At 37.8% G+C, this 27,590-nt stretch overlaps 1 protein-coding gene across 1 annotated transcript; it reads left to right on the forward strand.

Moving 5' to 3' along the window:
• Nucleotides 1-1,032: 1,032 nt before the first annotated feature.
• On the forward strand, nucleotides 1,033-23,566 carry SEC22B (SEC22 homolog B, vesicle trafficking protein). Its single transcript, XM_037167816.2, has 5 exons — nucleotides 1,033-1,237; nucleotides 8,656-8,765; nucleotides 12,384-12,544; nucleotides 14,925-15,071; nucleotides 21,604-23,566. The coding sequence occupies exons 1-5, from the start codon at nucleotides 1,163-1,165 to the stop codon at nucleotides 21,756-21,758; spliced, it is 648 nt and encodes a 215-aa protein (XP_037023711.1). The 5' UTR covers nucleotides 1,033-1,162; the 3' UTR covers nucleotides 21,759-23,566.
• The last annotated feature ends 4,024 nt before the right edge of the window (nucleotides 23,567-27,590 follow it).

Here is a 27,590-nt window from a genome sequence, read left to right on the forward strand (position 1 = left end):
GTACATTTACAAGCTTCATGATCCTGGTATTTGACCCATTTCACAGTGTTGTCAGGTTACAGGCAAAGGACATACATAAGCTTCATAAACTTTAAAGTTCCGAACAATGTTTGTTACCACCCCCCTTTTTTTCATTCAGTGTAAAAGAGTTGAGAACCTTCCCGATTTTGATCACAGTGTTTGCCATTACCTAGTCCTGTATCTCCGAAAGGACCAAAGGGCAGGATTTCAAAGGTAACTCCTGGGTGTGAACGAGATGATGCCGAGCAAGTCAAAAGCAAAAGCAAATCAGATTTCAAGTTCCTAAGGTCTAAATACTCCGGCCAGTTTCAAAAGAGACAACTCTGGCATTCTCCTGATGGATGCTGTGACCTAAGATCAGTTATTCACATATACATTTTTTTTTTTTTACCAGAAAATGTTCAAGGATCCCTTAGGGAACCACAAACAAATAAGCAAAAAAAAGATAAAAAATTCTGCCTAGAAATATATGAACATATACAATATTATGTATAGCATATATAATACATAAAATAAAAATTAAATATGAAAATATGTAAGCCTTGGCTGGATAAATCAGAGCATTTGTCGCAATAGGGCAAGGTTCGGGGTTAGAGTGCACAGAAGAAAAAACCAGTGGGTGCATGGATAAGTGGAACAGGTGGATTTTTCTCTTTCCCCCTCCCTCTCTCTCTCTCTCAAATCAATAAAATGGAAAAAAGAAAAAGATGTAGCTTGATTTTGTTTTGTTTTGTTGTCTGTTATACACCCTTTATCTAAGTACCCAACAACTCTCACCCTCCTTCCCAGCTCTCTCCCCGAACTTAAAGTTTCAAGTACTAGAAAATTCTGATTTAGTTAGTGTGCCATGTCCCTTCAGGGGTTAAGGCTTATTGGAAGTTTGAAATCCAGAAAAGTGAGCTGGGCCTTGGAAGATTCTGAAGGTGGAGGGAGAGACCGCGGAACTAGTGTTCCGGTAGTTGTGATTCTCGGTGGGAAGCCAATTCTGGGGACCGGTAGTGGAAAGCTCTGGAGCTTGTTTCCGGCCACCTCAGCGGGAAGCGGAGACGTAAGGGGCTGGATCTTGGGGAACTAAGGTTGAGCAAGAACTGTTGTAGCGGCGGAGGAAGGGGCCAGTGTTGGGTCCCCGTAACCTGTGAAGATGTTACTGCTCACGATGATTGCCCGAGTGGCGGACGGGCTCCCGCTGGCCGCCTCGATACAGGAGGACGAACAGGTGAGCTACTAGATCCCCGCGACCCCAAGTACCTGCCGAAATGTTGTGCTCTCATCACCCGATTCCTTCTTAGGATGCTGGAGACCCTTGTGACTTCTCAGGCATTCCAGTCCCCTTTGAAATTCGCTTTTATCTTTTGACTTTGGAGAGACTACCTGTTAGAAGAAATCTGTTCTGAGGGTGGAGGTAGATTTTTCTGTTACTCGTTTCTGTTAAAACGAACAAACTTCGCTCTGGAGAATGGATAGGTTCGGCCGATTGTGATCACCTAGTCTTCCGTAACTCTTAGGAACTTTGTCAAAATCCAGGATTTCTAAATATTTGCTGCTGATAAGGTTGAGTGACAGGTCCTGGGTTAAAGCAGCTCCTAAATTCTTCAACTTGAGCACCTGATCCTTGACCTAGCTTGCTGACATCTTTTGAAAGTGGGTGAGGTAATATTGCCACATATACGCACCTGTTTGAAGTTCAGTACAGTACCTTTCTTTCAAGGTTATGTCGAATTGCACCTTCTTCAGTAAATTCTTACTGTTGGAATTATAACTCCTGTGTAATATTCCTGTTATGAATTCTACCTTTATTATTTTCCTTTGTCTTGATAGAGTTTCCTAGCAGGCAAATGACAGATTTTAGTCATCTTTGTGTTTCCTGTAGCACTTACTACAGCAGCTTTATGCTGGTAGGTGCTCAAGAATACACTGAGTTTATTAAAAAACAACAACTCCAGACATCTTGAAAGGGAGGTCCTTTGTGATCAGGCTCACAAGAGAAATTTCTGGTGTGAGACAGGTTTCTGAAGCAAGGTTGGAAGGTCCTGAAGAAGGGAGGCTGAGAATGAGATTTTATAATGTATTTAAAGTAATCCATTTTATATTACAACCTAAGTAGTTTTAGGGGGAAAAATACCTCAAGGCCTTAAAAAATGTGAGTCTTAGGAAGAATTATTTTGCACATACCGTTTTTGTGGATTTTTCATTCATATATTCATGAAAAGAAAAACTGAGCACATCAAGTGTGCTAATGCTGCAAGTTAGGGGACATAGTCTCTACTTTCATGGGGCTTAGAGTTTAGTAGAAAAGCCAGATAACTAACAATTATAATATAGTGTAATTGCTGTAGGAGGGGAAGAATGTTCTGTGGTTGAACATGGAAAAGGTATGGTATCTAAGTTGGTTTGGGGAGATCAGGAAAGTCTCAGAAGAAATGACATCTAAACTGACCATAGTGTCTAGTAATAAGGAAGTGTTCTCTTTGGTTGTATGCCTTTGTAGGTTTGATGTAGAAATGTTTACTTTTGCTTTTAGAATAATAGTGACATAGATTTTGAAATTGCATGTCATGCCCAGTGAAATATTTTTTATTTATTCAACACAAACACTGATATATGAAAAATGAAGCATGCCCTTAATTTTAAATTGTGAAATATTTTTCTCTTTATCAATCAGTGTGTTAAGATTTTCTAAGACCACTCTGCAGAAGGAGAGAATGAAAGTTTAGAGTGGAATGTGGTTCTAATAAGCAGGACGGTGTGGGAAATATTTCTTAAAGGATATGTCATTTGACTGAGGAATAGTTTTCCCAAAGTGAGGGAAGTCAGGTCAGTTTTCGAACTACTGCATTGAATTTCAGTGTAAAGAATTTCAGGGCAAAGAATGCAAAATGGATTTGAAGTCAACTTAATTTTAGTGGGCCCTTACTTTCTACCTTGATACTTTATTGAAAAATTGACCTATTATTGTGTGTTTCTTAATTTTCCAAGTTAGGTATTGGTTTACCAAGGTGGGTTGCTTTGTTCAGTTGACAAGGAAAGAAACTTTACACAAAAAGATTTTTTGCGATTGTAGTTCCTTGGTAATTTCCTTCCAGAAATGTTGGCTTTGAATGATAAAGTCCTAAACTTTCAGTATCTGCAAAAATATCAACTGTAGACTATTTTTTACCAGTACAGTATTATAGAGAATGTTTATAGAATGCTCTGTGCTAAGCTTGTTAAGTGAATGATGTCATTCAGTTTTCATACCAGTAGGTACTGTTATTATCCAAATTTATGGATAAGGAAGCTCTGAGGCTTAGAGAGGATAGGTCTCCTGAGTAAAGTCACACAGCTTACAAATAGCACAGTGGAATTTTTCAGCAAGGTTTCTTAACTTTGGCATTATTGCCCTTTGGGATGAGTAATTCTTTGTTGCGGGAAACTGTCCTGTGCATTGTAGAATGTCTTGCAGCATCCCTGGTCTCTATACCTTAGATGCCAGTAGCATTACCTCCACTCTCCCTTCAGTTGTGACAATGAAAAAAATTCTCAGGTGTACCTGGAAGGGGTTGGAGCAAAATCAAACCTGGTTGGGAACCACTGGTTTTTAATTACTATTGTCAGACTCTAGACCACAGCCTTAGAACCTAACTGCTATACTTTACTGCCTTGTTTTAAGGCTTTTTAATCATGTATTTACATCCTGGGAATCCAGAAATAAGTTTTATGAAATGGATATCTTGACCAAATAGTTTTATGGTAAATACGTTAATTGTCCAGGCCAAATAATTCAGTGTACCTTTCAATTATTAACATTGATAAAATAGAAACCATGTTTTAGGTAGTTACTAGGTGCTAATCTCTGTACAAGCTGACTTATTACTGCATTTGAATGGCTATTAGATAATACAATAGAGAGTAAAGTTAAAAAATGATTTAGGCAGAATATCTTATGCACTGTTTCCTCTGTACTTAACTAGAAATGAGGGCCTCAGCAGGTAAAAAGAGGAATGTTTCTCTTCAAACCTAGAATCTGTAACTGATCCTCTGTTTCCTTTCTTTCTTCCATCCTGCTGTGTTTCTCCTTTTCAGATGTTTGCAGTTTCTTCACCTACCTTTCTGTTCTACCTCAAAGTGAATTGTATTCTCTTCTCTTTATTTTGCCCTAGCTCTGTGGACTTGAGGACCTAGCAGGCAACAAGAAAGCAGATAGTCTGTTTATAGTTAAACGAATTTTGATTAATCTCCTTGCTGTAATTGCTTTTAGAGGAAAACAGTTGGTTCTGGTGCTTCTGGCCTTTGACCAGTTGAGTTCAACAGGAATTTAATAGTGATAAGAGTTTAGCTAAACATTCTTGTAAGACAGAAGATGGGATTGATACAATTGGTTGTTCCACAGTCCTAGTGACAGCAATAAAAAATATTGTGGTTGTGTGGCAAATTACTACCCTGTACTTTTTATATTATATACAGAACCAAATCCTAAATATGCTACTGGATGACCGACCTCAGGTTAGTTTCAGAGTTTGTCCAGACATTCACATCCTCTTTATTATTGGATTACTAACAGATACCCCATCACAGTGAATACTGGTTTAAGTCTCTTCTGGATGAAGTAGGAAACAGAATTAGGATATCTAATCTATTTTTAGGTAGACTGAGTATGGGCCCTCTGTGACTTTAACCTTGAAAGCAAACTGAGGGTTTATCTGTAAAGCAGTGATTTTATTATGAGGTTTAGATCATAGTGGCCAGGGCTTTTTTTTTTTTTTTTACCGTTTCCTATGAATTCAATTAATAGTCAATGGTGAGATAGCACCTAGGAGGTGGATCTGCTATCATTGAAGCAGTGTTTTTTTAAATTTTGTTTTATTTATTCATTTTTAGAGAAGGGAATAGAGGGAGAAAGAGAGGGAAACATCAGTGTGTGGTTGCCTCTTGAGCAACCCCCACCAGGGATCTGGCCCACAATCCAGGCATATGCCCTAGACTGGGAATCGAACCAGCGACCCTTCGTTCGGTTCACAGGCCAACACTCAATCCACCAGCCAGGGTATGAAGCAGTTTCAACTGAAGAAGTGGTATATTGTCTATGGCCATACCACCCTGAGCATGCCCAATCTCGTCTGATCTCGGAAGCTAAGCAGGGTCGGGCCTGGTTAGTACTTGGATGGAAGAAGTGGTATAATATGCTTAGGAGCAGGAGTTCCAGAGTTAGATTGCTTCTGTTTGGGTTCATATGCTATCCCCTTTCCTTTTTTTGGCTCCAAGTCCTTGAGCAAGTTTGAATTCTCAAATATAAAGTAAACCTAAGGTGCTTACCTGCCTTACCTGTCAAAAAAGACATCTGTGGTTGTAGATATTTTAAAAATAGCAACGTATGAGTTCCATGTACAGTTTGCTGGTTTAATTTGATTGGGGATGGAAATTGTGCGTGAGTGGGGTTTTTCTTTGTTTTTTAAGATCTCCAAGTGATTCTTTTGTAAAGCCAAGGTTAAGAATCATTAATCTATGTCAATATTATTTCTTGGCACCTTAGTAGTGTTTTCAACTTTATTTACATTCTTTTTCTCTATTGTAGTGGGGTCAGAATTCTTCTGAATGCCACTTAATGGCAGAGGGAAGCAAACAAATTAGCAAGTACTGTTCAAACGTAGGAACATAGGATATTGTGCACTAGTTCAAAGCATGTGATATATACACTTTCCTTTATAACTGGCTGACCAGTTATGAAAAATGCACATATGTATATGCATACATATATGTGTGCAATGCATATGTATGTATGTAATATTGTTTAACGATAGTATATAATGTTAATTATTTCAAAGTATTGTTAATACAAGAAACTGTATATATGTACATATATACACAGGTACATGCATATATAAACATAAATGTTGATAAAGAAGTATTACTCAAGTAAACAGCATTATAACAAATAATTGTCATAAGAACAATGTTAAACTAGATAAATATACCAAATGATAGTTTTAGTGGGCTCCACCTAACTCTCCTGGTTCACCTCATGCTTATTTACTTCCTTATTCATATTTAAATTTTCAGGTTACCATTTTATTTTATTTTATTTTAATTTTAAATTTAAAATTTCAGGTTACCAATTTGTTTAATTTTTTTTATTGAGGCACAAATGAGCTATAACATCATATTAGTTTCAGGTGTACAACATAGTGATTCAATATTTGTATATATTGTGAAATGGTCACCACAATAAATCTAGCTACCATCCAGCACCATACCTAGTTATGATTTTTCTCTTGTAATGAGGACATTTAAAATTCACTCTTAGAAACTTTCAAATATGCAATACATTATTATTAATATTTTATTAATATTATGCAGTACATTAGATCCCCAGGACTTATTTATTTTATAACTGGAAGTTTGGACCTTTTGATCCCTTCAGCCATTTTTACCACTTACTGTCCTTCCCTTTGGCAACCACCAGTCTGTTCTCTGCATCTGTGAGCTTCGGTTTTTTTGTTGTTTGTTTTGTTTTTTAGATTTCACATATAAGTGAGGTTGTATGGTATTTGTGTTTTTCTGACTTGTTTCACTTAGTGTAATGCGCTCAAGGTTCATCCATCACGTGGCAGATGATAAGATTCCATTTTCTTAATGGCTGAATAGTATTCTATTGTGTATATATACTCATCTTCTTCATCCATTGTTCATCCATTTTTCATCCATTAATGGGCACTTAGGTTGTTTCCATATATCTGCTACTTAAATGTTATGAATGTTAAGGGTGCATATATCTTTTTAAATTGTTGTTTTCATTTTTTTTGGATAACTGCCCAGAAGAGCAATCACTGATCTTATGATAGTTGTTTTGTTTTGTTTTTTAAATCTTCATTCAAGGACATGTTCATTGATTTCAGAGAGAAATGAAGGGCAGGGAGGGAGAAAAAAGAGAGAAAGAAACATCAAAGTGGGAGGGAAACATCAATCAGCTTCCTCCCATAGGTGTCCCAACAACTGGGGACCAAACCTGCAACCTAGGCACGTTTCCCTGACCAGGAATCAAACCTGCAACCTTTCGGTGTATGGGACAGTGCTCCAACTAAGTTACTTAGTCAGGGCAGTAGTTCTATTTTTAATTTTTTTAGGAAATCCCATACTGTTTTCATGGCGGTTGTACCAATTTACATTCCCAGCAACAGTGAAAGAGGGTTCCCTTTTCTCTATATTCTCCCCACCACTTGTTATTTCTTAATCTTTTTGATATTAGCCATTCTTATAGGTGTGAGGTGGTATCTTACTGTGGGTTTGATTTGCATTTCCAGTTTACCATTTTAAATATAGCTATACTGGTACATTACTTATCTGCCACTTAAACCATTTTTTATTGCTTCTTTGTGTTTACTCTTATAGGTCAGTGGTTTACTATCTAGAATTTTAAGATTTAATTTTATACTTTTTCAATATTAGACCTCACATCCAGACTGGGGGCAAACCTTGCATAAACACTTTCTATTAAACATGTAGTTATTAAACATCTATCAAGGAGAGACTGTAGCTATCATTCAAACCAAAATAAATAATCCCCAAATAAAATAATTTCTTCCCATCACATGGCAGGAGTTTCCCCCCAGTACGTAGGTGAAAAAGTAATGCATATTTGCTTTCCATTCTTCATGCGTTCTTCTCCCTTTTGGAGCTTGTGCATTGGTGAGAGATGATTTTTCTCCTTTTCCCCTCTTTTTTAAAAAACAAAATTATAAAATCATATAGAAATTGTTCAGGGAAATATTACCTGTAATTCTAGCACCTGAATATTATTTTCATGTTTTTATGCACATATCCCTTGCTTTTCAAACTTCTGCTATCCAGACTTGGGAACCAAATATTTATTCAGTAAAGGATATTTGACTAATCTTTGTCCTTACTTTTCATTTTTATTTAGTTGCAGTTACAGTGTTCATAAGAATTTGAACAGTCATTGGTGCACACATTTATTTTTGCTGAAATGCTCATCAGTACTGTAACACTTGGTGAAAGGTTTTGCTTGACATTCCAGCATAAAAATAAAACCAGTTCGCTGTTCCCAAGATTTTTCCCAAGTACAGAACAAGTCCCGAGTACAGTTCTGTGCCAGTAACTCTACAAGTGAAGTGGGTTATGAGGAGGCACTGGCTTAATAGTGGAAAGAACACTGGATTGAAAGTTTAGAGTACCTCAGAGATGTAAATGACAGCAGAGGGAGTATAGTCAGTAACATTGTAATAACCAGTTATGGGGCCTGGTGGGTACTGGAAACATTATGGGGAGCACACTGTGCTGTACATCCAGAACCAATGCAGAATAATACTGAATGTAAACTAATTGAAAAGTTTAAAAAGAGGTTATTTTCTAAAAGCACAACAACAAAAAGAAAGTTAAGATTGCCTTAAATATAGTTGAAAAGTGTACGTTTTCTTGTTAGCAAATAACTAATATGATTTTCTTGAAAACTAGGAGTTTGATTTTCTCTTTTGGTATAAAAGTAGGCCTGTGTGTGTGTTTGTTAAAATGAATCTTACTAACTTGTAAATGAAGGACCTTGTTCACATAGTCCTTTCTCATACTCTGATGCTCCTTACTAATTTATAATTTTTTGAGTGTGTGTGTAGAAGATTCTTAACTGAAAGTGTCTTCTTTCAGTCTGTCCGAGATCTTCAGAAGTACCAGAGTCAGGCTAAGCAGCTCTTTCGAAAGTTGAACGAACAGTCCCCAACCAGATGCACCTTGGAAGCCGGCACCATGACTTTTCAGTGAGTACAACCCTGATTTCTCTGTGATCATTTAAGTGTGAAATAATAGTGAGTGTAAGTAACACCTGATGAGAATGGTAACCATTTTTTAAAAGTGAAGGTAACTTTAAAAGTACAGTCTCTTCATGGAAGCAACTTCCCTAGCTCTAATTCTATAAAACTGGAATCCTGGTTTGTTTATTCCACTTTCACACAGTAATCTAACCTGTTATCCTATGTCTAGTGAATGCTGTACCTATCATACAATGCAATGATAGGTAGCTTTTTGCTTTAGGACATTCATAGAGCCAGACACATGTAGGGTAGTACCCTGATCAAACATTTACTAACAATGTAACCTCGAAAAATTCACATACACTTCTCCCAGCCTCAGTTCCCTCTATAAAATAGGAAACATAATCATAGTTTAGATTATACATGGAGGGAATCCATGTATATCATTTAATAGTTTGCCTGGCACGTAGAGAATAGTCAGTAACCGTTAGTTATTACTTAGAAAAAAATTATAAAGAACACTTTCAGAGCATTCCAATTAGTGATTGTAGATAATGCATATAGCTGAGAGAGGGATCAAAGGCACATCATTGGATTTCAAATTACTCACAAATCATTGGTATTAAATGTTTAATACATGTGAAGTTTGAACATGATGAAACAGGAAGGATTTAAAAAGAGAGAGGACAAGAAGAGCAGAGAAAAACGTAAAAGGACTAGCTTAGTAAACCTGGCTATTTTAAGAACTCTGATAACTAAGGTAATACAGACTTGGGAGGGACCTTCCTTTTTTTTATTTTATTCTATTCGACTTTATTTTTAATTCATTTTTTATTAATGTTTGAATACAGTTGTCTCCATTTTACCACCACCACTTTTCTCCTCCCTACCCGACCCCAGCTCTCATCTACAATCCTACCCCCCTTTTGGCTTTATGCATTGGTCCTTTATACATATTCATTTATGACCCTTTCCCTTCTTTCCCATGTTATTTCTCTCCCTGCTCCTGTCTGCTTTCTATCAGTTTGTTCTTTTTAGTTTTTTAAAATATATTTTATTGATTATGCCATTACAGTTCTGTTTCCTCCTTCATTCCCCTCCACCCTGCACACCCCTCCCCTACCATTCTTCCCTTTAATTTATGACCACGTGTCTCAAGGTCTTTAGATTCTATATTTCCCATACTATTCTTGCCCTCCCCCCACCTATTTTCTATCTACTGTCTATGCTACTTATCTTCTGTACCTTCTCCCCCTTCTCCTGCTCCCACTCCCGTTGCTAACCCTCCATGTGATCGTCATTTCTATGGTTCTGCTCCTGATCTAGCTGTCCTCTTAGTTTGCTTTTGTTTTAGGTGTGGTTGTTAATAACTGTGAGTTTGCTGTCCTTTCACTGTTCATCTTTTTTATCTTCGTTTTCTTAGGTAAGTCCCTTTAACATTTCATATAATAAGGGCTTGGTGATGATGAACTCCTTGAATTTGATCTTATCTGAGAAGCACTTTATCTGTCCTTCTATTCTAAATGAAAACTTTGCTGGATAGATCAATCTTGGATGTAGGTCTTTGGATTTCATGACTTGGAATACTTCTTTCCAGCCCCTTCTTGCCTGTAAGGTCTCTTTGAGAAATCAGCTGACAGTCTGATGGGAACTCCTTTGTAGGTGACTGTCCCCTTAGCTCTTGCTGCTTCTAGGATTCTCTCCTTCATTTTAATCTTGGCTAATGTAATTATAATGTGCCTTGGTGTGTTTCTTCTTGGGTCCAACTTCTTTGGGACTCTCTGTATTCAACTTAAAAGGAAAAAAAATCTTTACCCATCAAAGATAATCAAATAAGCATACAAAACCAAAACAAAAAACCATGGCCTAGTGGTTAAAATAGTGGATATTAAGTTTTATAAGGTATTAATTTGTGTAGTATATAAAATGTTTTCTATAAATCTAATTTTTAATGTCAAAAAGTTACAGGCATTTAAGTATATAGTACCTTTCTATCAATCATGGGTTAGGAACGAAAGAAACAAAAAGCCTAGGAGAGTTCTCATAGAGTTGGAAAGAGATTTCCTTTTGCTTTGTTTCTTTAGGACTTTTATACTTATCTCAATCTTCATTTCCATCCAAGAGCTATTTCCTAAAGATTTATTCTTTGGCAGACTATGTTTTAAGTCCTGTCTTTAATGGCCATAGCTTTTAATGAACTTATCCTCTTAATTAGCAGAGAGATGCATATGCAAGCAACTGTAAGGCAAGAAATGCTACCATTGGGATATAATTGAAATCCTTTGGGAACAGAGAGAACGAAGCAATACATTTTCATTTGTAGGGAGTAAATTTGAGGAAAGGGGATAGAGGGAGACTATAAAGAAATTTCATAGAAAAATTGTAGTAGAATTGAGCATATGAAAATTAATAAGGTTTCCTCAGGTACATAAAAGGGTATTATAGTTATAATAAAACTATGTAAGTAGAAGTCCACGAGGATGGGAACTAACCTAGCTGGTTGGAGAACAGCATGTCATATAGTGTATTAGGAAATATGACGCAATGTGGTCTACACTTGTGTTGGAGGGTTACAGGTACTGGGGACCCCTAAGATTTTAAGTAGGGTAACACAGTCTTTTCACTTGTTAGGAATAAAACCAATGGTTTAGATTAGAAGATGGTCTAGACTGATGGCAAGGAGACCAGTTAACTCAGTGCCCAAGTGAGAGATAGGACAGCAGTGTTATTATTATTGTCATCGTCATCACCGTAATTATTTATTATCATCATCATTGTTTTCAAGGGCCTGAGAGATCACATAATAGACTGTAAATACTACTCCATAGAGTTCTAGGGTGCCTTAGGAGCGGGGTATGTGTAATACTTTAGGCCCTTAGACTCCTACTTAAACTAAATAACTTATTTTATTTACTATACATATTGGTTTCCTGAATGTAATTTTTGCTAAAGAAAAAGTATAGTGGCTAAAAAGACATTTGAAAAATCACTGAGTAGCCTAACTTCTTTCCAAGGGTATGTCAGGAATGTAATCATGAAGCGCCTTCCAGAAGGCCAGGAGACTCACTGCTCACTCTCACAAGAGGAAGTCATTCTGTTACTGGGTAGTTTCCAGTTGAACAGAGCATACCTACCCTAGATAGGGAATATCTCTAGTCCTGAGGTGGTTGTTTTCTGTACCCAGTAATATTGTGGCATTAACTTCTAACTGTTAAGTAGCCACATAATTTTTTAGTTTCACTGTTTTTCTTACAGCTAGGAGGAGTTTGAAACTGTGTATACTAGTATATCATACATAATCAAAGGATGGATATAGTCACAACTCCATGGTTTAGAGATAAAAGCCTTAGGTATTAGGATATTTTAGTTGAATTATATAGTGAATAGGTAATTGTAATAAACATGTCTAGATACTCCTTTTGCAATATACTTCTAGTAATGGAAAGATATTTGCTTCTGATTCCAAGAATTTGTGGTTTTGAGTTGGCTTTCTGATTTAGTTATCCTCAAAGGGCTTAAGTTAGAATATTTTTAAAAGTTTGTATGGCGCTGAGAGTCTGCTTCAGATTGTTAGAGGTATTGTTACTCTACAAAAAAGTTTTTCTTGCTTTTTTGTTCCTCCAGTTACATTATTGAGCAAGGAGTGTGCTATTTGGTTTTGTGTGAAGCTACCTTCCCTAAGAAGCTGGCTTTTGCCTACCTAGAAGATTTGCACTCAGAGTTTGATGAACAGTATGGGAAGAAGGTGCCCACTGTGTCCAGACCCTATTGCTTCATTGAGTTCGGTAAGTGTTTGCTCCTCGCCTCTATATCAAGGAGCAAAGGGAGCAAAGAATATGGAAAAAGCTTTTTGTTACGCTGCTATAATTTTCACATAATTGTACTGATGTTTACTTACTGAAGTAGTGGATTCTGCCTCTCCCATTCTACCTCTTCTTGTTCTTTTGAATGAATGGGGCTTTCTTCTTATAAGTAATTTTCTCTGGGCTTTTGATCTTTTCCCCACAGAACTCGTTACCCTTTGCCCTTTTTGGTTATTTGGTTTGATTCTTCATTAGGCTCAAGAACTGTGCCTGAAGATCTGCTTGATTGGCATGTAATAGTTGAGTTCTTTCCCCAAACCCACAGACACATCCACACACTTGCACACTCACAGTAAGGCTCATTTTATGGAGGTCAGAATTTGAAAATCAGAAGAATGATGTTTTGTTTCTCGGAGAAAAGCAAGATTCGCTAATTTTAAAGAAAAATACTAGAAGATAGATGTCATTGGCGGGTAACATTACTACGTGCAGAAGTAGTAAACACAGGTGTTGATATCTATGTAAGAATGACAGACTCGTCACTGTTCAGATCTGTTAAAGTATCTGATGGCAGTAGGTCAGAGGGAATGTCCTGAGTACAGCAAGTGGAGGAAGTGAGAACAAGTATGCTCAGACTACATCACTGACATTTTTAGTTAAAAAAAAAGAAATTGGTTTTTACTGTCTCTGAGTTTCTGAAATGTTCCAGGTTTTCTAGATAAGATCATTTGCTTTTTAGCAATAAATAAAATTTAGCAAAATACTCCAGTGTTTTATAACTCCAAACTCTCCAAGTGCTAATTTTTTTTAATGTTTGTTTTTTCAAGTTTTACTTTTATAGATAATAGCGGTCCAGTAAACCCAAGAAAAAGATAAGCTACTGTTGTCAAGGTCAACAGGAAATAGTTGATACACTCAAATTAGGTTAAAGATTTATATGCAAAGATGTGAATGGATATAGGAGGACTGCAGGGTACTTACTGGACAGTAATCATTATCATCCCTAGGCATGGAGGGATGAGAGGAAGGATTGGGGAGGGAGAAAACTTATAAAGACCAACTTGAGCCCTGGCTGGTGTGGTTCAGTGGACTGAGTGCTGGCCTGTGGACCAAAGAGTCACAGGTTCGATTCCCAGACAGGGCACATGCCTGGGTTGTGGGCCAGGTCCCTGGTTAGGGGCATGCAAGAGGCAAACCATACATTGATGTTTCTCTCCCTCTCTTTCTCCTTCTCTTCGCCTTTCGCTAAACATAAATAAATAAACCATTAGGAAAAAAAAAGAAGGCCAACTTGAGTTGTAACTTTTGGTGGGCGAATGGTGCCAGCTCAAGGTGACTTCTCAGGGAGGAGCTAGAGGATACATACACCAACATCACTGTTCGCTCTTCTTTCCTGCTCTCGGGGCCGCCCCTTTGGCTGAACCTAACCGGACACCGTGGGACAAGGAGCCCATGGATATAGCCTGTGTAGGTCAGCTTCCCAAGGCAAAAGTGGGGTGCAGACGGTGGAGAGGAGATCTACAGGGGCAAATGGAAGGCACCCAGCACACACAGTTTAAGATTTTTGCCAAATGTTAAGTATATAATCTATAATAATGTCATTCTTATACTTTTGAGAGGTTTAGACGTGGACTAAATATGCATGAGACTGCAGTTTTATAGTGGCTATTTGGGAAACACCCTAACACATGTTTGCTTTACCTGAAGTTTACAAACAGTGACATTGGGAATGTATGTTAAAGAAAATACTTTAAGACAATATTTTCAATTTTAAAAAGAGATTTATTTATTTTTAGAGAGAGGGGAAGGGAGGGAGAAAGAGAGGGAGAGAAACATCAATGTGTGGTTGCCTCCTACTGGGATCCTGGCCCACAGCAAGGCATGTGTGGCTGGGAATCTAATCCACTGAGCCACACCAGCCAAGGCTTTTTCGACTTTTGAATGATGGAGTGACTCTTTTGTCATGTTAGCCTGTAGACATGCTAGATGATTGCCAGCATCCTTTTCAGGGAATGTGTCAAGTTAAGTGATGAAACCCTTCGGGTGCTTGGAATACACTTTGAAAATTTCTGCTTTCAGGAAGGGCTACAGTAGCGGGTCTTAATTTCTCTAAGGATCTGAGAGCAGATACTTCTAATTTAGAGTTGTACAAATGGCATTTCTTCTGAAGGGTTATCTGATTATATTTTTACATTTTACAAATGAAGACATCAGAAGTCAAATTTTGATACTCATTCAAGTGCTGGATTTAACCATGGAGAGGTGCAATCGAGGACTGAACCCAGAACTCTGTATTGCCTACTTCAGTACTTTGAAGGACACGAAAGAAGTCATTAATGGCTGTTTTTCTTTATCATTCTAGAGACCTACATTCAGAAAACCAAGAAGCTCTACATCGACAGCCGTGCTCGGAGAAACCTAGGCTCCATCAACACTGAATTACAAGATGTGCAGAGACTTATGGTGGCCAATATTGAAGAAGTCTTACAACGAGGAGAAGCACTCTCAGGTACCTGAAAGCGATAACGGGTCTTCTGAAGAGGTGGTTCTCATCCTGATAGCCCTGCCTGCGGAAAATCTAGATGTCCACAGGCAAGGATAGCTTAGGTTGGGGTACCTTTTATGCTGTAAGATTCTGTTGAGCACTGTTATGAATTCATCTCTCAGAAATAGATTACATTGTAAAACTTCCAATACGTTTTTTCCTAGCGTGGTTAGTTTTTGCGGAGTTGGAACTGTGTAAGCATATCGTTCCATATCAGAAGTAATTACTGTGTCTAAGATATTTACAAAATTAAGTATTTACAGGAACACCTACATAAGTTAAGGGAAATGAAAAGAAGAATGAGAGGAAATTGTCTGTTGCAGTGGTTTCCTGAGTAGGCACTTTGGGCGACTTTACTGCTGCCAGAGCAAAAGTTATAAAATGCCATTTTCATCAAGGCATTCCTCAGCTGAAAAACTTTAAAATCTCTTACTGCAAGATAAGACCTAGTCTGGCCTCAACTTACTTTTCATTCAGTCAGGCATCATTATTGAGTACTTGGCAGTGGGCAAAGCACTGTGTTCTCTGTGATGGAAGATAAAGAGATTACGAGCTGCTCTCCTTCCTGGTTCACAAACATTCTGACTCATTCTGGTCATCCTGGAACTGTTCTTTAAAATCTAGATAACAACTACCTCTCTCTTTTTTTTAACTGATTTTTTTTTAGAGGGAGAAGAAGGGGGTGGGGAGAGAGAAGAGAGGTATTGATTTGTTTTTCTACTTATTTATGCATTCATTGGTTGGATCTTATGTGTGCCATGACTGGGGATTGAACCTGCAACCTTGATGCATTGGGATAACGCTCTAACCAAGTGAGCTGGCCCAGGCAAGACCTTTCTCTTTGCAGAAGGCTTTTCTGATCCTTATAGCTCACATCACATTAAACTCTTTAAAGCACTTAGCTACATGTGTGGGTTTTTTGGCGTATAATGGGGCATTGGTGTATAAATGTGTAGATGTTCTTGTTTACCTATTTACCTGAAATATAAATATATATTTAATATATAGTGTATATTTATATTTAATGTTGAAATGTTATATAAGTGTTTAAATGTTAACTGAAGTGTTTAAAGGTAGTGCTTATGTTTCATGTCTATTTCATATACTTCTTTTATGCCTCATAGTAGTGATCACAAGTAGATATCTTAATATTTCTTAAATTTAACCTTGTTACCTATTCATGAATATATTTTTAAAATTATATATTGCAAAATTGAACCTTTATGTTAGTAGTGAGAAGTTGTCCCAGTGTATAGCTTCACATTCTTTAAACATCAAATTTTGAGTGAGTCTGTGTATATTTTCATCATAACAGACTTACAGTTTCTATCCGAGATAAAGTAGACGTGCACAGGAATTTTTTAAAATTCAAAATATATACTACATTGATTAGTTTATCATAAGCGTAAAGAATTCTCTTCTAGGGCTTTGCTGGTTGTTACATGGCTGATATGCTGATTGAAAAAGAAATGTACATTTAAGCCCTGGCCAGAGTGGCTCAGCTGGCTGGGCACTGTTCCGCAAAGCTGAAGGTTGCTGATTTGGCTCCTGGTCAGGGCACATGCCTGGGTTGCAGGTTTGGTCCCCAGTTGGGGTGCATGAAAGAGGCACTGACTGATGTTTCTCTCCCTCTTTTTCTCCCTCCCTTCCCCTCTCTCTAAAAATAAATAAATAAAATCAAAAAAATAAAAAGAAATAATTTATACTCTAAAGTAACTTGATCTGATTGGGAAAATAAGAAACATTGTCACAGAGCAATGTATAGATGGTATAAGGAAACAAATATCAATTGAACACTTTGTGCCAGGCAGTATGGTAAATATCTGGTAAATATCTGTATATATCTTACGTATTCTTTGAGTAATCCCAGGTGAGGTGCATGGTATCAAATCAGTTTTACAGATAAAGCAGCAGAAACTCAGAAAAGTTTAGTAGCTTACTAAAAGTCCCCCTGCTAGTGCCTGGTGGAAATTGTTGGCCACAGAGTTGTCTATCTCCAGCACAGGACAGTTTTAAATAGACATATAGACCAAGAGAACTATAAAAATGCAGAAGGAAGTAGGTAAATGTGAACTGAGCAGGAAAGATTTCTTGAAATTTGATAAATCAGGAAGGAATGAAGAGTGTATTTTAAGAGGAAGAAAAAGCATTTCTGAACAGAGCATATGAGAGGGACAGTGAAAAAATGAGCCTACCTCAAAAAATTTTATTCTTTAAGCTTCTTCATAATAAGAACCCATCTTTTATGCCTGCTTCTCTTCCAATTTTTTTAAGTTTTATAGTTAGTCTACTTTGCATTTAAGACCCAAGAATAGTTCTTATGGGTTCTTTTTAGGAAGATCAAATTATGCCCTTTTTTACTGCCTAAATATACTGTTTCTTTTAAGCCATGGATTTCATTCAAAAGGGTCACCCTGCTAGACTGTAAATTTCACAAATACAGGGATCAAAAAACCATGTTTGACCATCACTGTATCCCCTGGCACTTCACATAGTGCCTTCACATATTTCCTAAATGACTTTTCTCAGCAGTAGCTTTGTGTTAATGCTATGGTGTACTTCTAAATGTTCCTGTGTAAAGGAATTCCCTTACCTATTACTTATTTCATATTTCATATGTATGTTCCTCTGCGCAGTTATTCCCAGTGGATTTAGATTCACTTAAAGATTTTCTTCTTGAGCACTGACTACATGCCAGACCCTGTCCTAGTTACTGGCGATATAGCTGTCAACATAGTAGTTAAAAACCTCTGTCCAGTAGGTTATACACTCTAGTAGACAGGTTAGAAAGGTTCCTTACAGCACTGTCATGGTTATTTCTCAGCCTATAACTTTTTTTTAACATGAGTAGGTGTTTTTCTTGTAGACAAGTTGATAATTTAGCTGTGGCTGTCATGCCTGCGTTATTAAGTAATGGCATATTTCTCAATCAAACCAGTCTCTATTAGGCAACTGCAAATATTCCAAAAGCATTCTCTGAAGGAGAACAAGCAAATTCAGATTGCAAAATAGTTATTCAAAAATTTAAAGAAGTGCAATGTTTAATCAAAATTCATTAATGTCAAACTGAGAGGTTTTATTCTACCCGTTTTTATTATTAAAGTATGCTGTATACTTTATTCCAGTCTAGCTTGTGTCTGTTTGGCTATTTCTCTAAGTGCTCAGTTCACAATTACAAGAAGATAATGACATTACAAATGTCATTGTAGGAAAAATAAATGTTGCAAAAGATTCTAAAAAGCTTGATTTAGTAGAAATTAGTAGTATTGTAGCACCTATTATTGTATTTTAAGTACAATACAACTTTCTTAAGTCTGTTGAATATAATTGCTGGAGAATCTTAGAAATTTGGCATTCACCATTGAAATAAAGCTTAGTGTTTGGTTCCTTGAATTTTCTGGGTTCATGAGTCTTATTTACATATGTTATTATTTTTCATAATATGATAATATGATTTAGACTGTTGAAAGATTATGGAGATGCTTAGGACAGCCAGCATGTCTCAGATGTTTATTGTATTCAGGCATTGCACTCACTTTAGAGACATTCTCACGTACCTGTACTCTGGTGATAAGTTTCTGTTATCCCCATTATATGTTGAATAGATGATGAAACTGGATATTTAGAGAGGCTGAGTTGACCAACGTCACATGGCCAGTACATCTGAAATTTGAACCAAAGAGTCAGAGGCCAAAGTCTGCACTCCTAACCATTTCACTATACAGTCTCAAGAATTTGAGCAAAATTTAGCCTGATAATTTTAAAATGCATAGTAGAGGGACTTCTGGTCTAGATGGGGGCATAGGTAAACATAGCTCATCATGCTCAGCCGCATCAAAGTTATGATTAAAATACACAACAACTATCACTCAGAAGTGGCAGGAATTGAGTTTAGTGGGAGTCTGACAACTACAGAATTAAAGAAACCACATCCATCCAAACTGGTAGGAGGGGCAGAGATGGAACAGGCTGGCCCCACATCCATGGGTGGTGGATAAAAGTTCCGGGAGGAATATCTCAGGGGTGAGGAGTCCCAGCTCCACACCAGGCCCCCCAGCCAGGGCCAGTGCCAGGAAGATAAATCCCCATAACTTCTGGCTGCAAAAAGCAGCAGGGATTGAGTTAGTGGAAGAAAATTCTAGAGTCCCAAGCAGTTCCACTTAAAGAACCCACCCACAAACTTACTCAGACTCACTTCCTCTAAGCTCCAGCATCAGGGTAGCAGCTTGAAAGGTACCACACCATACAGGGAGGAACTGAAGTGTCTAGCATCAAGGTGAGAGCTGGGGCAACAGCATTTTTTTTAGACAGAAAGGTGCTCAGAGCCACAGAGCCAGCAAATATGTCCCATATCTGAAAATCCATCAATGTGGCTAATACTGTACTGCCCTGGAGATCCCCTGAGGCTCCATCCCACCCAACTTACAGCTGTTAACAGTAGCTTTTCTGTATGAATGGCTGGTCTTGGCTTATGCTTCACAACTTCCTAAATCTTTCAAACAAGCAACAGGTGGACTTAGTGAGCTACCAGCCCCTGTACCTTTTATTAAGTGGCTCCAGACATGGCACTAGTGGCAGCCGGCCTAGATTCACAGCCTGGCTTCCCCTGGGAATCTCCAAGCCCAGCACAATAGTAGCCATCCCAGATTGCTTTATAGCTCAGACAAGGTTGCCCTGGGAAAAATACATGTGGGGGCTGACCTTGGCCTGTACCGCCTGGGAAACCACAGGGCCAGTGCACCCAGTAGACAGCTACAGACCACATCAGAGCACCACCACCCTGCTGCTGCACAACCGATCCTCTGTGGAGGATGGAGGTTGGTGGTCTGCAGTCACAGCCAATCTTTGCAACTGACTGGCCTGGGTAATTCCCTCTCATTGACCTGCTAATAGCAAACAAGGCTCAACTACAAGAGGAAGGTGTACTCAGCCCACATGAAGGGTGCACCTTGAGTACCCAGCTTACGTGTTAGTGGGGGCTATGCCACTGGACCCCACAGGACACCTACTATATTAAGCAACACTACCGAAACGGAGTCATAGCAGCTCTACATAATACATAGAAACAAGCCCAGGGAAGCTTCCAAAGTGAAGAGACAAAGAAACATGACCCAAATGAAAGAATAAATCAAAACTCCAGAAAAAGAGCTAAACGAAATGGAGATAAGCAATCTATCAGATGCAGAGGTCAAAACACTGGTTATGAGGATGCTCAAGGAACTTAGTGAGGACCTCAGCAATATGAAAAGATCCAGTCAGAAGCAAAGGACACACTGATTGAAATAAAGAACAATTTACAGGGAACAACAGTAGAGTAGATGAAACTGAGAATCTAATCAATGATATGGAACATAAGGAAGCAAAAAACAACCAATCAGAACAACAAGAAAAAAAATATTCCAAAAAAAGGATAGTGTAAGCAGCCTCTGGGACAACTTTGAGCATTCCAACATTTGCATCGTAGGGTGCCAGGAGAAGAGAGGAGCAAAAAATTAGAAATCTATTTGAAAAAATAATAAAGCTTTCCTAATCTGATGAAGGAAGTAGACATACAATTCTAGGAAGCACAGAGAATCCCAGACAAGATGGATGCACTCCAAGACATCATAATTAAAATGCCAAAGGTTAAAGATAGAATCTTAAAAGTAGCAAGAGAAAAGCAGTCAGCTACAGAGGAGTTCCCATAAGACTGTCAGCTGATTTCTCAAAAGAAACTTCGCAGGCTAGAAAGGATTGGCAAGAAATATTCAAAGTCATGAAAAGCAGGGACCTATAGCCAAGATTACTCTACCCAGTAAAGATATCATCTAGAAGCAAAGAGCAGATAAAGAGCTTCCCCGACAAGAACAAAAAGAGTTCATTGTCACCAAAGCATTATTATATGAAATGTTAAAGGGACTACTTAAGAAAAAGAAGTTCAAGACAGTGAACAACAAAATGTCAATAAATATATCTTATCAATGATTGACTGTAAATAACAAACTTAGCAAATGAGAACAGAGACAGAATCATGTATATCGAGAGTGTTTTGATGGTTGCCAGATTGGAGGGGGATGTTGAGGTTGGGTGAAGAGGTGAAGGGTTTAAGAAGTGAAAACCTGTAGTTACAGAATAGCCATGGGGATATAAACTACAGTACAAGAAATGAAACAGCCAAAGAACTTACATGTATGATCCATGGACATGAACAATGGTGGGGGGATTGTCTGAGGGAGTAGGAGGTGCTGTGTGGGAAGGGGCAAAGGGGAAAAATCCGGACAACTATAGTGGCATAACCAATAGAATATAGTTAAAAAAATAAAGTACATTGTAGATTTTTCAGTACTTCAGTATCATGGATTAATCAGTACATACTACCTTACCCTTAAAAATGATAATTTAAGCTTCATGGTGGTTTGGTATAATATCACTCATTTTGGTTATCTTTATATCTTAATACATTTGATAAAATATTTCCATGTACTAATTAATATTTTCCATTTTTCTTCTTTGACAGCATTGGATTCAAAGGCTAACAATTTGTCCAGTCTGTCCAAGAAATACCGCCAGGATGCGAAGTACTTGAACATGCGGTCCACCTACGCCAAACTTGCAGCAGTAGCTGTGTTTTTCATCATGTTAATAGTGTATGTGCGATTCTGGTGGCTGTGAAGTAGTGAATCCGGGCACTGGCAAGGGAGCGCCTAGAACCCAGCAGGTGTATGTTTTCAGGAAGCTGAGCTCACGGAGATGTGTATTAGAATCCAAGTGGAACTTATGCCTCTAAGGACTTTGCAAGAAAAGACATATCCTGAAAGTGAAAGATTACACCTCATTTAATAAAGCTTAACCCTATGTAGAAAGTCTCTTTTGGGGGCAGAGGCTTTCTCTGGGTACTAAGCCATGTATGTTAGGGAACAGTAGATTGTTTCGTTTTCTGTTTTCTTTCCCAGTTGTTTTACATTTTTAAAACAGCACTGACTGGGGAATTCTCATTCTCAATCGGAGCCATCAGTGAGATTTAACTTAACCAACCTGTGCTAGCAACAGTCAGAAATTCCTTCGGAGAAGGCAGTCCTCTGGGCAGGTTTTTGACTCTATCTGATCAACATTCCTTTTGTTGGTGACCTTTGTAATTTTCAGTAATCTGAGTTTTTTGATGGCCTTTAAAGTAAGACTCCAGTATGTGAAGGTTAATTGCTGTGCTGCAAAGACCTTTTCTGTTGGCCCCTGTAGCAAGTTAACCTTTGTTATTTTTCTTTTATATTTTGCTTATTGCACAATTGCTTTAGGGTTAAACGAATTATATCAAGATGCCTTGAAATTATATTATAGCACTCCTTGATTAAGAAGCTAAAGTGTTTTCTGTCATTTATTCCTTACAAGACTTAAATTTGTTTGGGACATTCTTTATTTTATTTTTCAGCATCTGGTTTATATTAAGATGAGTGAGCATAGCATACGTAAAGCTGGAGGCCCCTGACTTAGGAAAAGAAAGACTCAGCTCATAACTACAGCTTTGTCCTGCCCCTTTCTCACTTTCTCCGTCACGGTTTTCTCACTGTCTTTTCTCCTTGCTACGATTTGTTAACATTTTTAAAATTCTTGCCCAGTAGTTTCATGTCCCATAAGCATCCTCTCAGGACAGTCTCAGATTTCAAAATGAAGGATGTTCAGCTATGTAGTTAATTAAATTTAAGGTTTTTGTGGAGTGACTACTCAAACTACTAAATACTACATTTATCTGAAAAAGTGGAGAGCTCCTCACACCTGCTTCAGTTTATGTAAATTCTCTGAGAATGATCTAGAGCTATGTAACTCATTTATAGTGGTTTCTTTTAACAAAGTACCTATGATTTTTCTCTTCCTTGCTCAGGGATAATGGGGATTTCCTTTTACCTTCTGAGATAGAATTTTTTAAATGGGAGAGTAGGCTTTTTCAGTATTGTCACAAGGATCTGCAGTATAACCTGTAACTCCTACAAATACTGCAAATATTTATTTAAATTGTACAGGAAAATGAGCCAACTTCTTAACATCTTTGGAAAGAACTTTAACCAGTCAGTAATTTTATAACTATGGGGTCACCAAAGCTACTGTCCTGATTCCTGATAGAGACAAAAATTCTATTTCCTTGTAATAAGGCAAGGAGAAATGCTTACTTTATTCCTGATAATTTCCAGAACTAGAATAAAATTTTTTTCTTTCCATTTTGGACCTAAACCTGCTAATTGGCATTTTGTGCATGAAATATGAAGTTACTCTTTTTTTATAGAAAATAAGTTAAGTCCCTGAAAGTAATGTTGTCCCTAAGTAATGATGTTGGTAATAAAAGCCTTTGAAAGGCCGGAAAGCTAAATAGTGGCAGCAAAGCATTCGGTGCTTCTGTAGGAGTGCAGAGTGGCAGCTCACCGTTGAGAGTTGCATGCTGTAACCAAGTGGTCAGCAGTGAAATAAATGCTTCTAGAATGTTCCCTTCAGTGTGAAGTTTTGTTATCTAGTTCATTTATGTACATAGGACCTTCTAGGTATACTTCTATCTAAACTCACTGGGCTAGTTAAAAAAATGAGAAGAGGGATTGTAGAATGACAAAGAAATTTTTAAAAATGGTTTAAGATAACTATGGTAGAAAAAGAACAAGACTGTTGTAATATGGCTCCTACTTCTTTATTAGAAGTAGTGGGAAGGGAAGATCTGTAACCAAATAGAACAGAAAGTGTAGTGTACAGGGCTATTAGGGGCACATTGAGAAGCCACCTAATTTACTTTGGGAAGGAGTATGGTAAGAAGAGGAGAATGGGATATTCCAGAGTCAATGGCTTATACAAAGTCATGAGTTACAAGAATAAGGTGCATTTTGGGGATTATAATTAGCCGGTTCAATGTACCTGGTAGGGTAAGTGTAGGCAATGGAGACTTAGGAAGAAGAGCTAGAGTGGTCCACTCTCCTAAAGGGACTTGTGTACTATGCTAAGGAATGTCAGCTACACTAATGTCCAGGGCAGGAGATGACATCAGATTTATAGTTTCAAATGATCGTTCTGGCCGTAGTGTACAAGATAATATTAGGGAGGGGTAAACCTAGAGGTAGGAAGGTGCAACTAAGGAGCCATCCTTAGTTGACTAAATGAGACATAGGAGACAGGTTTCAAATGATTTCCAAGACAGGAGTTATCCCAGGTGCCAAATAATAGCTAACACATAATGCTCGCTTTTTTGGGAGCTAATTTAAGTTCACATTGAAGTAAGTACTGCTCACACAACATGAGTGAAGAAGCTTTTTACAAAGGATACTGCTCTGAGGCACAGAGAGTTAATTTGTCCAAAGTTGCTGAGTTAGAAAGTGATGGAGCTGAGATTTGGACAGTTTGGCTCCACAGTCTGCTTTCTCCATTATACTAGTCCACCAAGTGGTCAAATAAGTACCAAAGAATAGTTTGAATTTAGCACTTAGGAACTTAATCATACAGACAAGTAATTCCAGAGAATGGGACAGAAGTCAGATCACAGTAGGTTGAGGATTGTGTGAATTACTAGGAAGAACTACTCTTATAAGCAGCTTTTCTGCTAGTTACAACACTGAACTTCCCGAGATGCTTATTAAATTAAGAAATCTCAGAAATGTTAATATACAGCAATATTTGGCCAATTGTACATCTGTTCATTTAAGTGTCAAACTGGTTCTTAAGCTTTTTGGAAAGCCTTTGAGAATCTGGTAAAAGGTATGTGCCTTTACCTCAGAAAAACATTGACATGTTCATGCATACTAAGTATCACACACTACATCAAGGAATCAAGAACTCCATAAAGCCTGTTCGTAACCCAGTGGTCCATGATCCCCCAGGTAAGAACCCCAGAAATGTAGGATGTGGAACTCAAAGGTAAGTACCCAGAAGCCTTGGAAACTGTCCAGCTCTGGTGAATTGGAAAAACTGTATAGTTTGAACTAACTTTGTGGATGAGATGCATTCTTGAAAGTTGTCTACAAAAAAAGATTCTATTTTCCTGTAGTACATTTTAGGGAGCTAGTTATACAGATTAGTTACATAAATATTTTGGTCTCAGTTCCACAGAATCACATTTAAGAATCTTAAAGTTTTCTACTTTTATCAGTAGGAAGTCTAGCAAAAGCAAGTTAAGACTAAGGGTAATTATTTTTGCACACACAATGTTTCATGCTACATGTCTAAGAAAACATAATTTAATTTCCCATCTTATTGGGAGTTTATGACTGAAGGCTTGAACATTGGTGGGCACACAATTTTTTTTTTTTGGTTAATGTATTTAGCAAAACTGATTGAACCCTCCCCTGCTTGTCTTCAAACAGCTCAGCAAAAAGGGGAAGTACAGTGGGTGTATAGATGTTACTATAATTGCAAATAACCTGGTTGAACCAAGTAGCTTGCACCGTAAAGGCCCCCAAAGAAAATTTATAGCATGTTACATAATTGACTTTCACATCCTATTGTTACTCATTACAGCAAAGGTTGACCCAACAGTTATGTAAAACTATCTCGAGAAGTTTCGTCACTCAGTTCTAATAAAGTTTGTTTCAAGTGCTGTAACTGAAACCATGTTTTAGATCAGAAAAACTGTTGGAAATTTGATTTTCATGTACTAATCAAGACATCCAATTTTTTTCTTCCATAACCTTCATTTACTGAGAACCACGTATTAGGCATTTTACACATGATATTACAGTCCTCATAACCATTTTCCCAGCTTGCCTAAGGCCACATAGCAAACTGAAATACTGAGGTTCAACTCCAGAACCACTGGACACTCAACCAGCACACATTCTAGTTCCTACTCCTGAATAATCATGCAGACATGTTCATCTTCAGCATTTGGTGTTTTGCTTTGTCCTGTCAAGTTTATTTAATTTGCTTTTTGGGGAGAAAGGTATATCTTTTTAAACAATTTCATGTTATTCCATTCTCTTTATTTTTTTTGTCATTTCTCCTATATTCCTTGTTAATGTTCTGTGTGTTTGTTTTTTTTCCCTCATGAGTTCTTATTTGCCATTTCTCATTCTTGGTTTGATTTTTTCATTTGGTCTCAATGTTCATTCAACATTTTTCTATATCTGACTCATTTAAAATTTAGCAAAATGATTTTTGAATCTTCCCTTCCTAGTCCTTTTGCCCATTCTCTCTTTTCCTCACTTCTTTTTCTCCCTTTGCCATTTTACTTCATTTTCCTAGATGCTGTTTTTACTGAGGAGTTAATGTAATCCTTCAAAATCAACTGTTATGTGTACTCTTTATTTTTAGTCCTTAGTTTATCTTCCCTTTTATTGCTTTTATAATATACTATGTTCTCATTAATACAGACATGCCCCTGCTTTAAGGAATCCCTTTACTAAAAATTTCAAACGTGGCAAGAATTCTTTAAGAACCAGCCTCACTGGTTTGCATTCTATATTTAGGGCATCAGCTCTACCTTGTATCGATAACTCTGAAGTACCCTTGTCTGTGCTCACACTTGAGCTTCAGACCCAAATTTTTTGCTGCTTATCGGAGATCTGTGTTTCAATGGCCCATAAATATGTAATTACATCTAAAACATTATCTCCATTTCAACACTCGAAGGTAAAACTGCCTTGGGCTTCCTGCTGTATTTCAGTTTGTAGGCATCCCCTTTACCTGAGCTACAAGTCATGAACCGCATTTGAGTCCCGGTTTTGCCTTCCACCTCTCCACTGTTAACTAAAGTCTGTTCTTAATAACCACTCATACATCACTTCCTTTCTCTCGGCCTTAGATTCAAGCTCTCATTAACTTGGACTCTTGCAGTGGCTTCCTTACTACTCTACTTACACAGGTCCCTTTTCCAACTCAGCACTTCCATGTTAGCACCAGAAATATTCTTAAGGAGTTGATCACACCACCATTCCTTATAGAATAAACCATCACATACCCCGCAGTCTGCCTTCCACAGTCTGTGCTTTGTGTCATTCCAGGCTCCTCCACCACTCCCCACCCCCACCTCTGTGTCTGAGCCCTGCCACATTATCTCTTCTCTACCAGTCAGGCACTTGACCTTGTACCTTGGCTTAGTAGTACCTTCTCTCCAGAACATCTTTTTGTAAACCATACCCCTCTCCTTTTCCCTTTTGATTTAAAAGGATCTAAAGGTCTGCTTATCTTTCAAAGACCCAGCTCTGTCTTTGAAAACCATGGAAAGGTTTCCGTTGGAAACCTTGGAAAACCTTTCCAACAGCCTCATGTGCTTCTTCCCACTAACCTGGGAGAAATTACGGTTTCATCCTCCCATAACAACCTGTTAACATTTCTAGCGTAGAACTCACCAACTTAGAATAGCGGTTGCTGGGTGCTTGTCTGTCTCCTTGGTGCTCAGTACATTGGGTGACGTTAGAGGGACTCGGCAGTATTTGCAGAATGAATACACTGATTTAAAAAATTATGTGCAAGTTTCCTGGAACTGGGCTATTCTGTAAGTCATGGATATATACATCATTTGAGTAAAAGAAAACAAGAGTG

Source organism: Artibeus jamaicensis, unplaced genomic scaffold, assembly GCF_021234435.1.
Source record: "Artibeus jamaicensis isolate MK-2021 breed Jamaican fruit bat unplaced genomic scaffold, CSHL_Jam_final scaffold_1689, whole genome shotgun sequence".
In the NCBI taxonomy this organism is placed as follows: domain Eukaryota; kingdom Metazoa; phylum Chordata; class Mammalia; order Chiroptera; family Phyllostomidae; genus Artibeus; species Artibeus jamaicensis.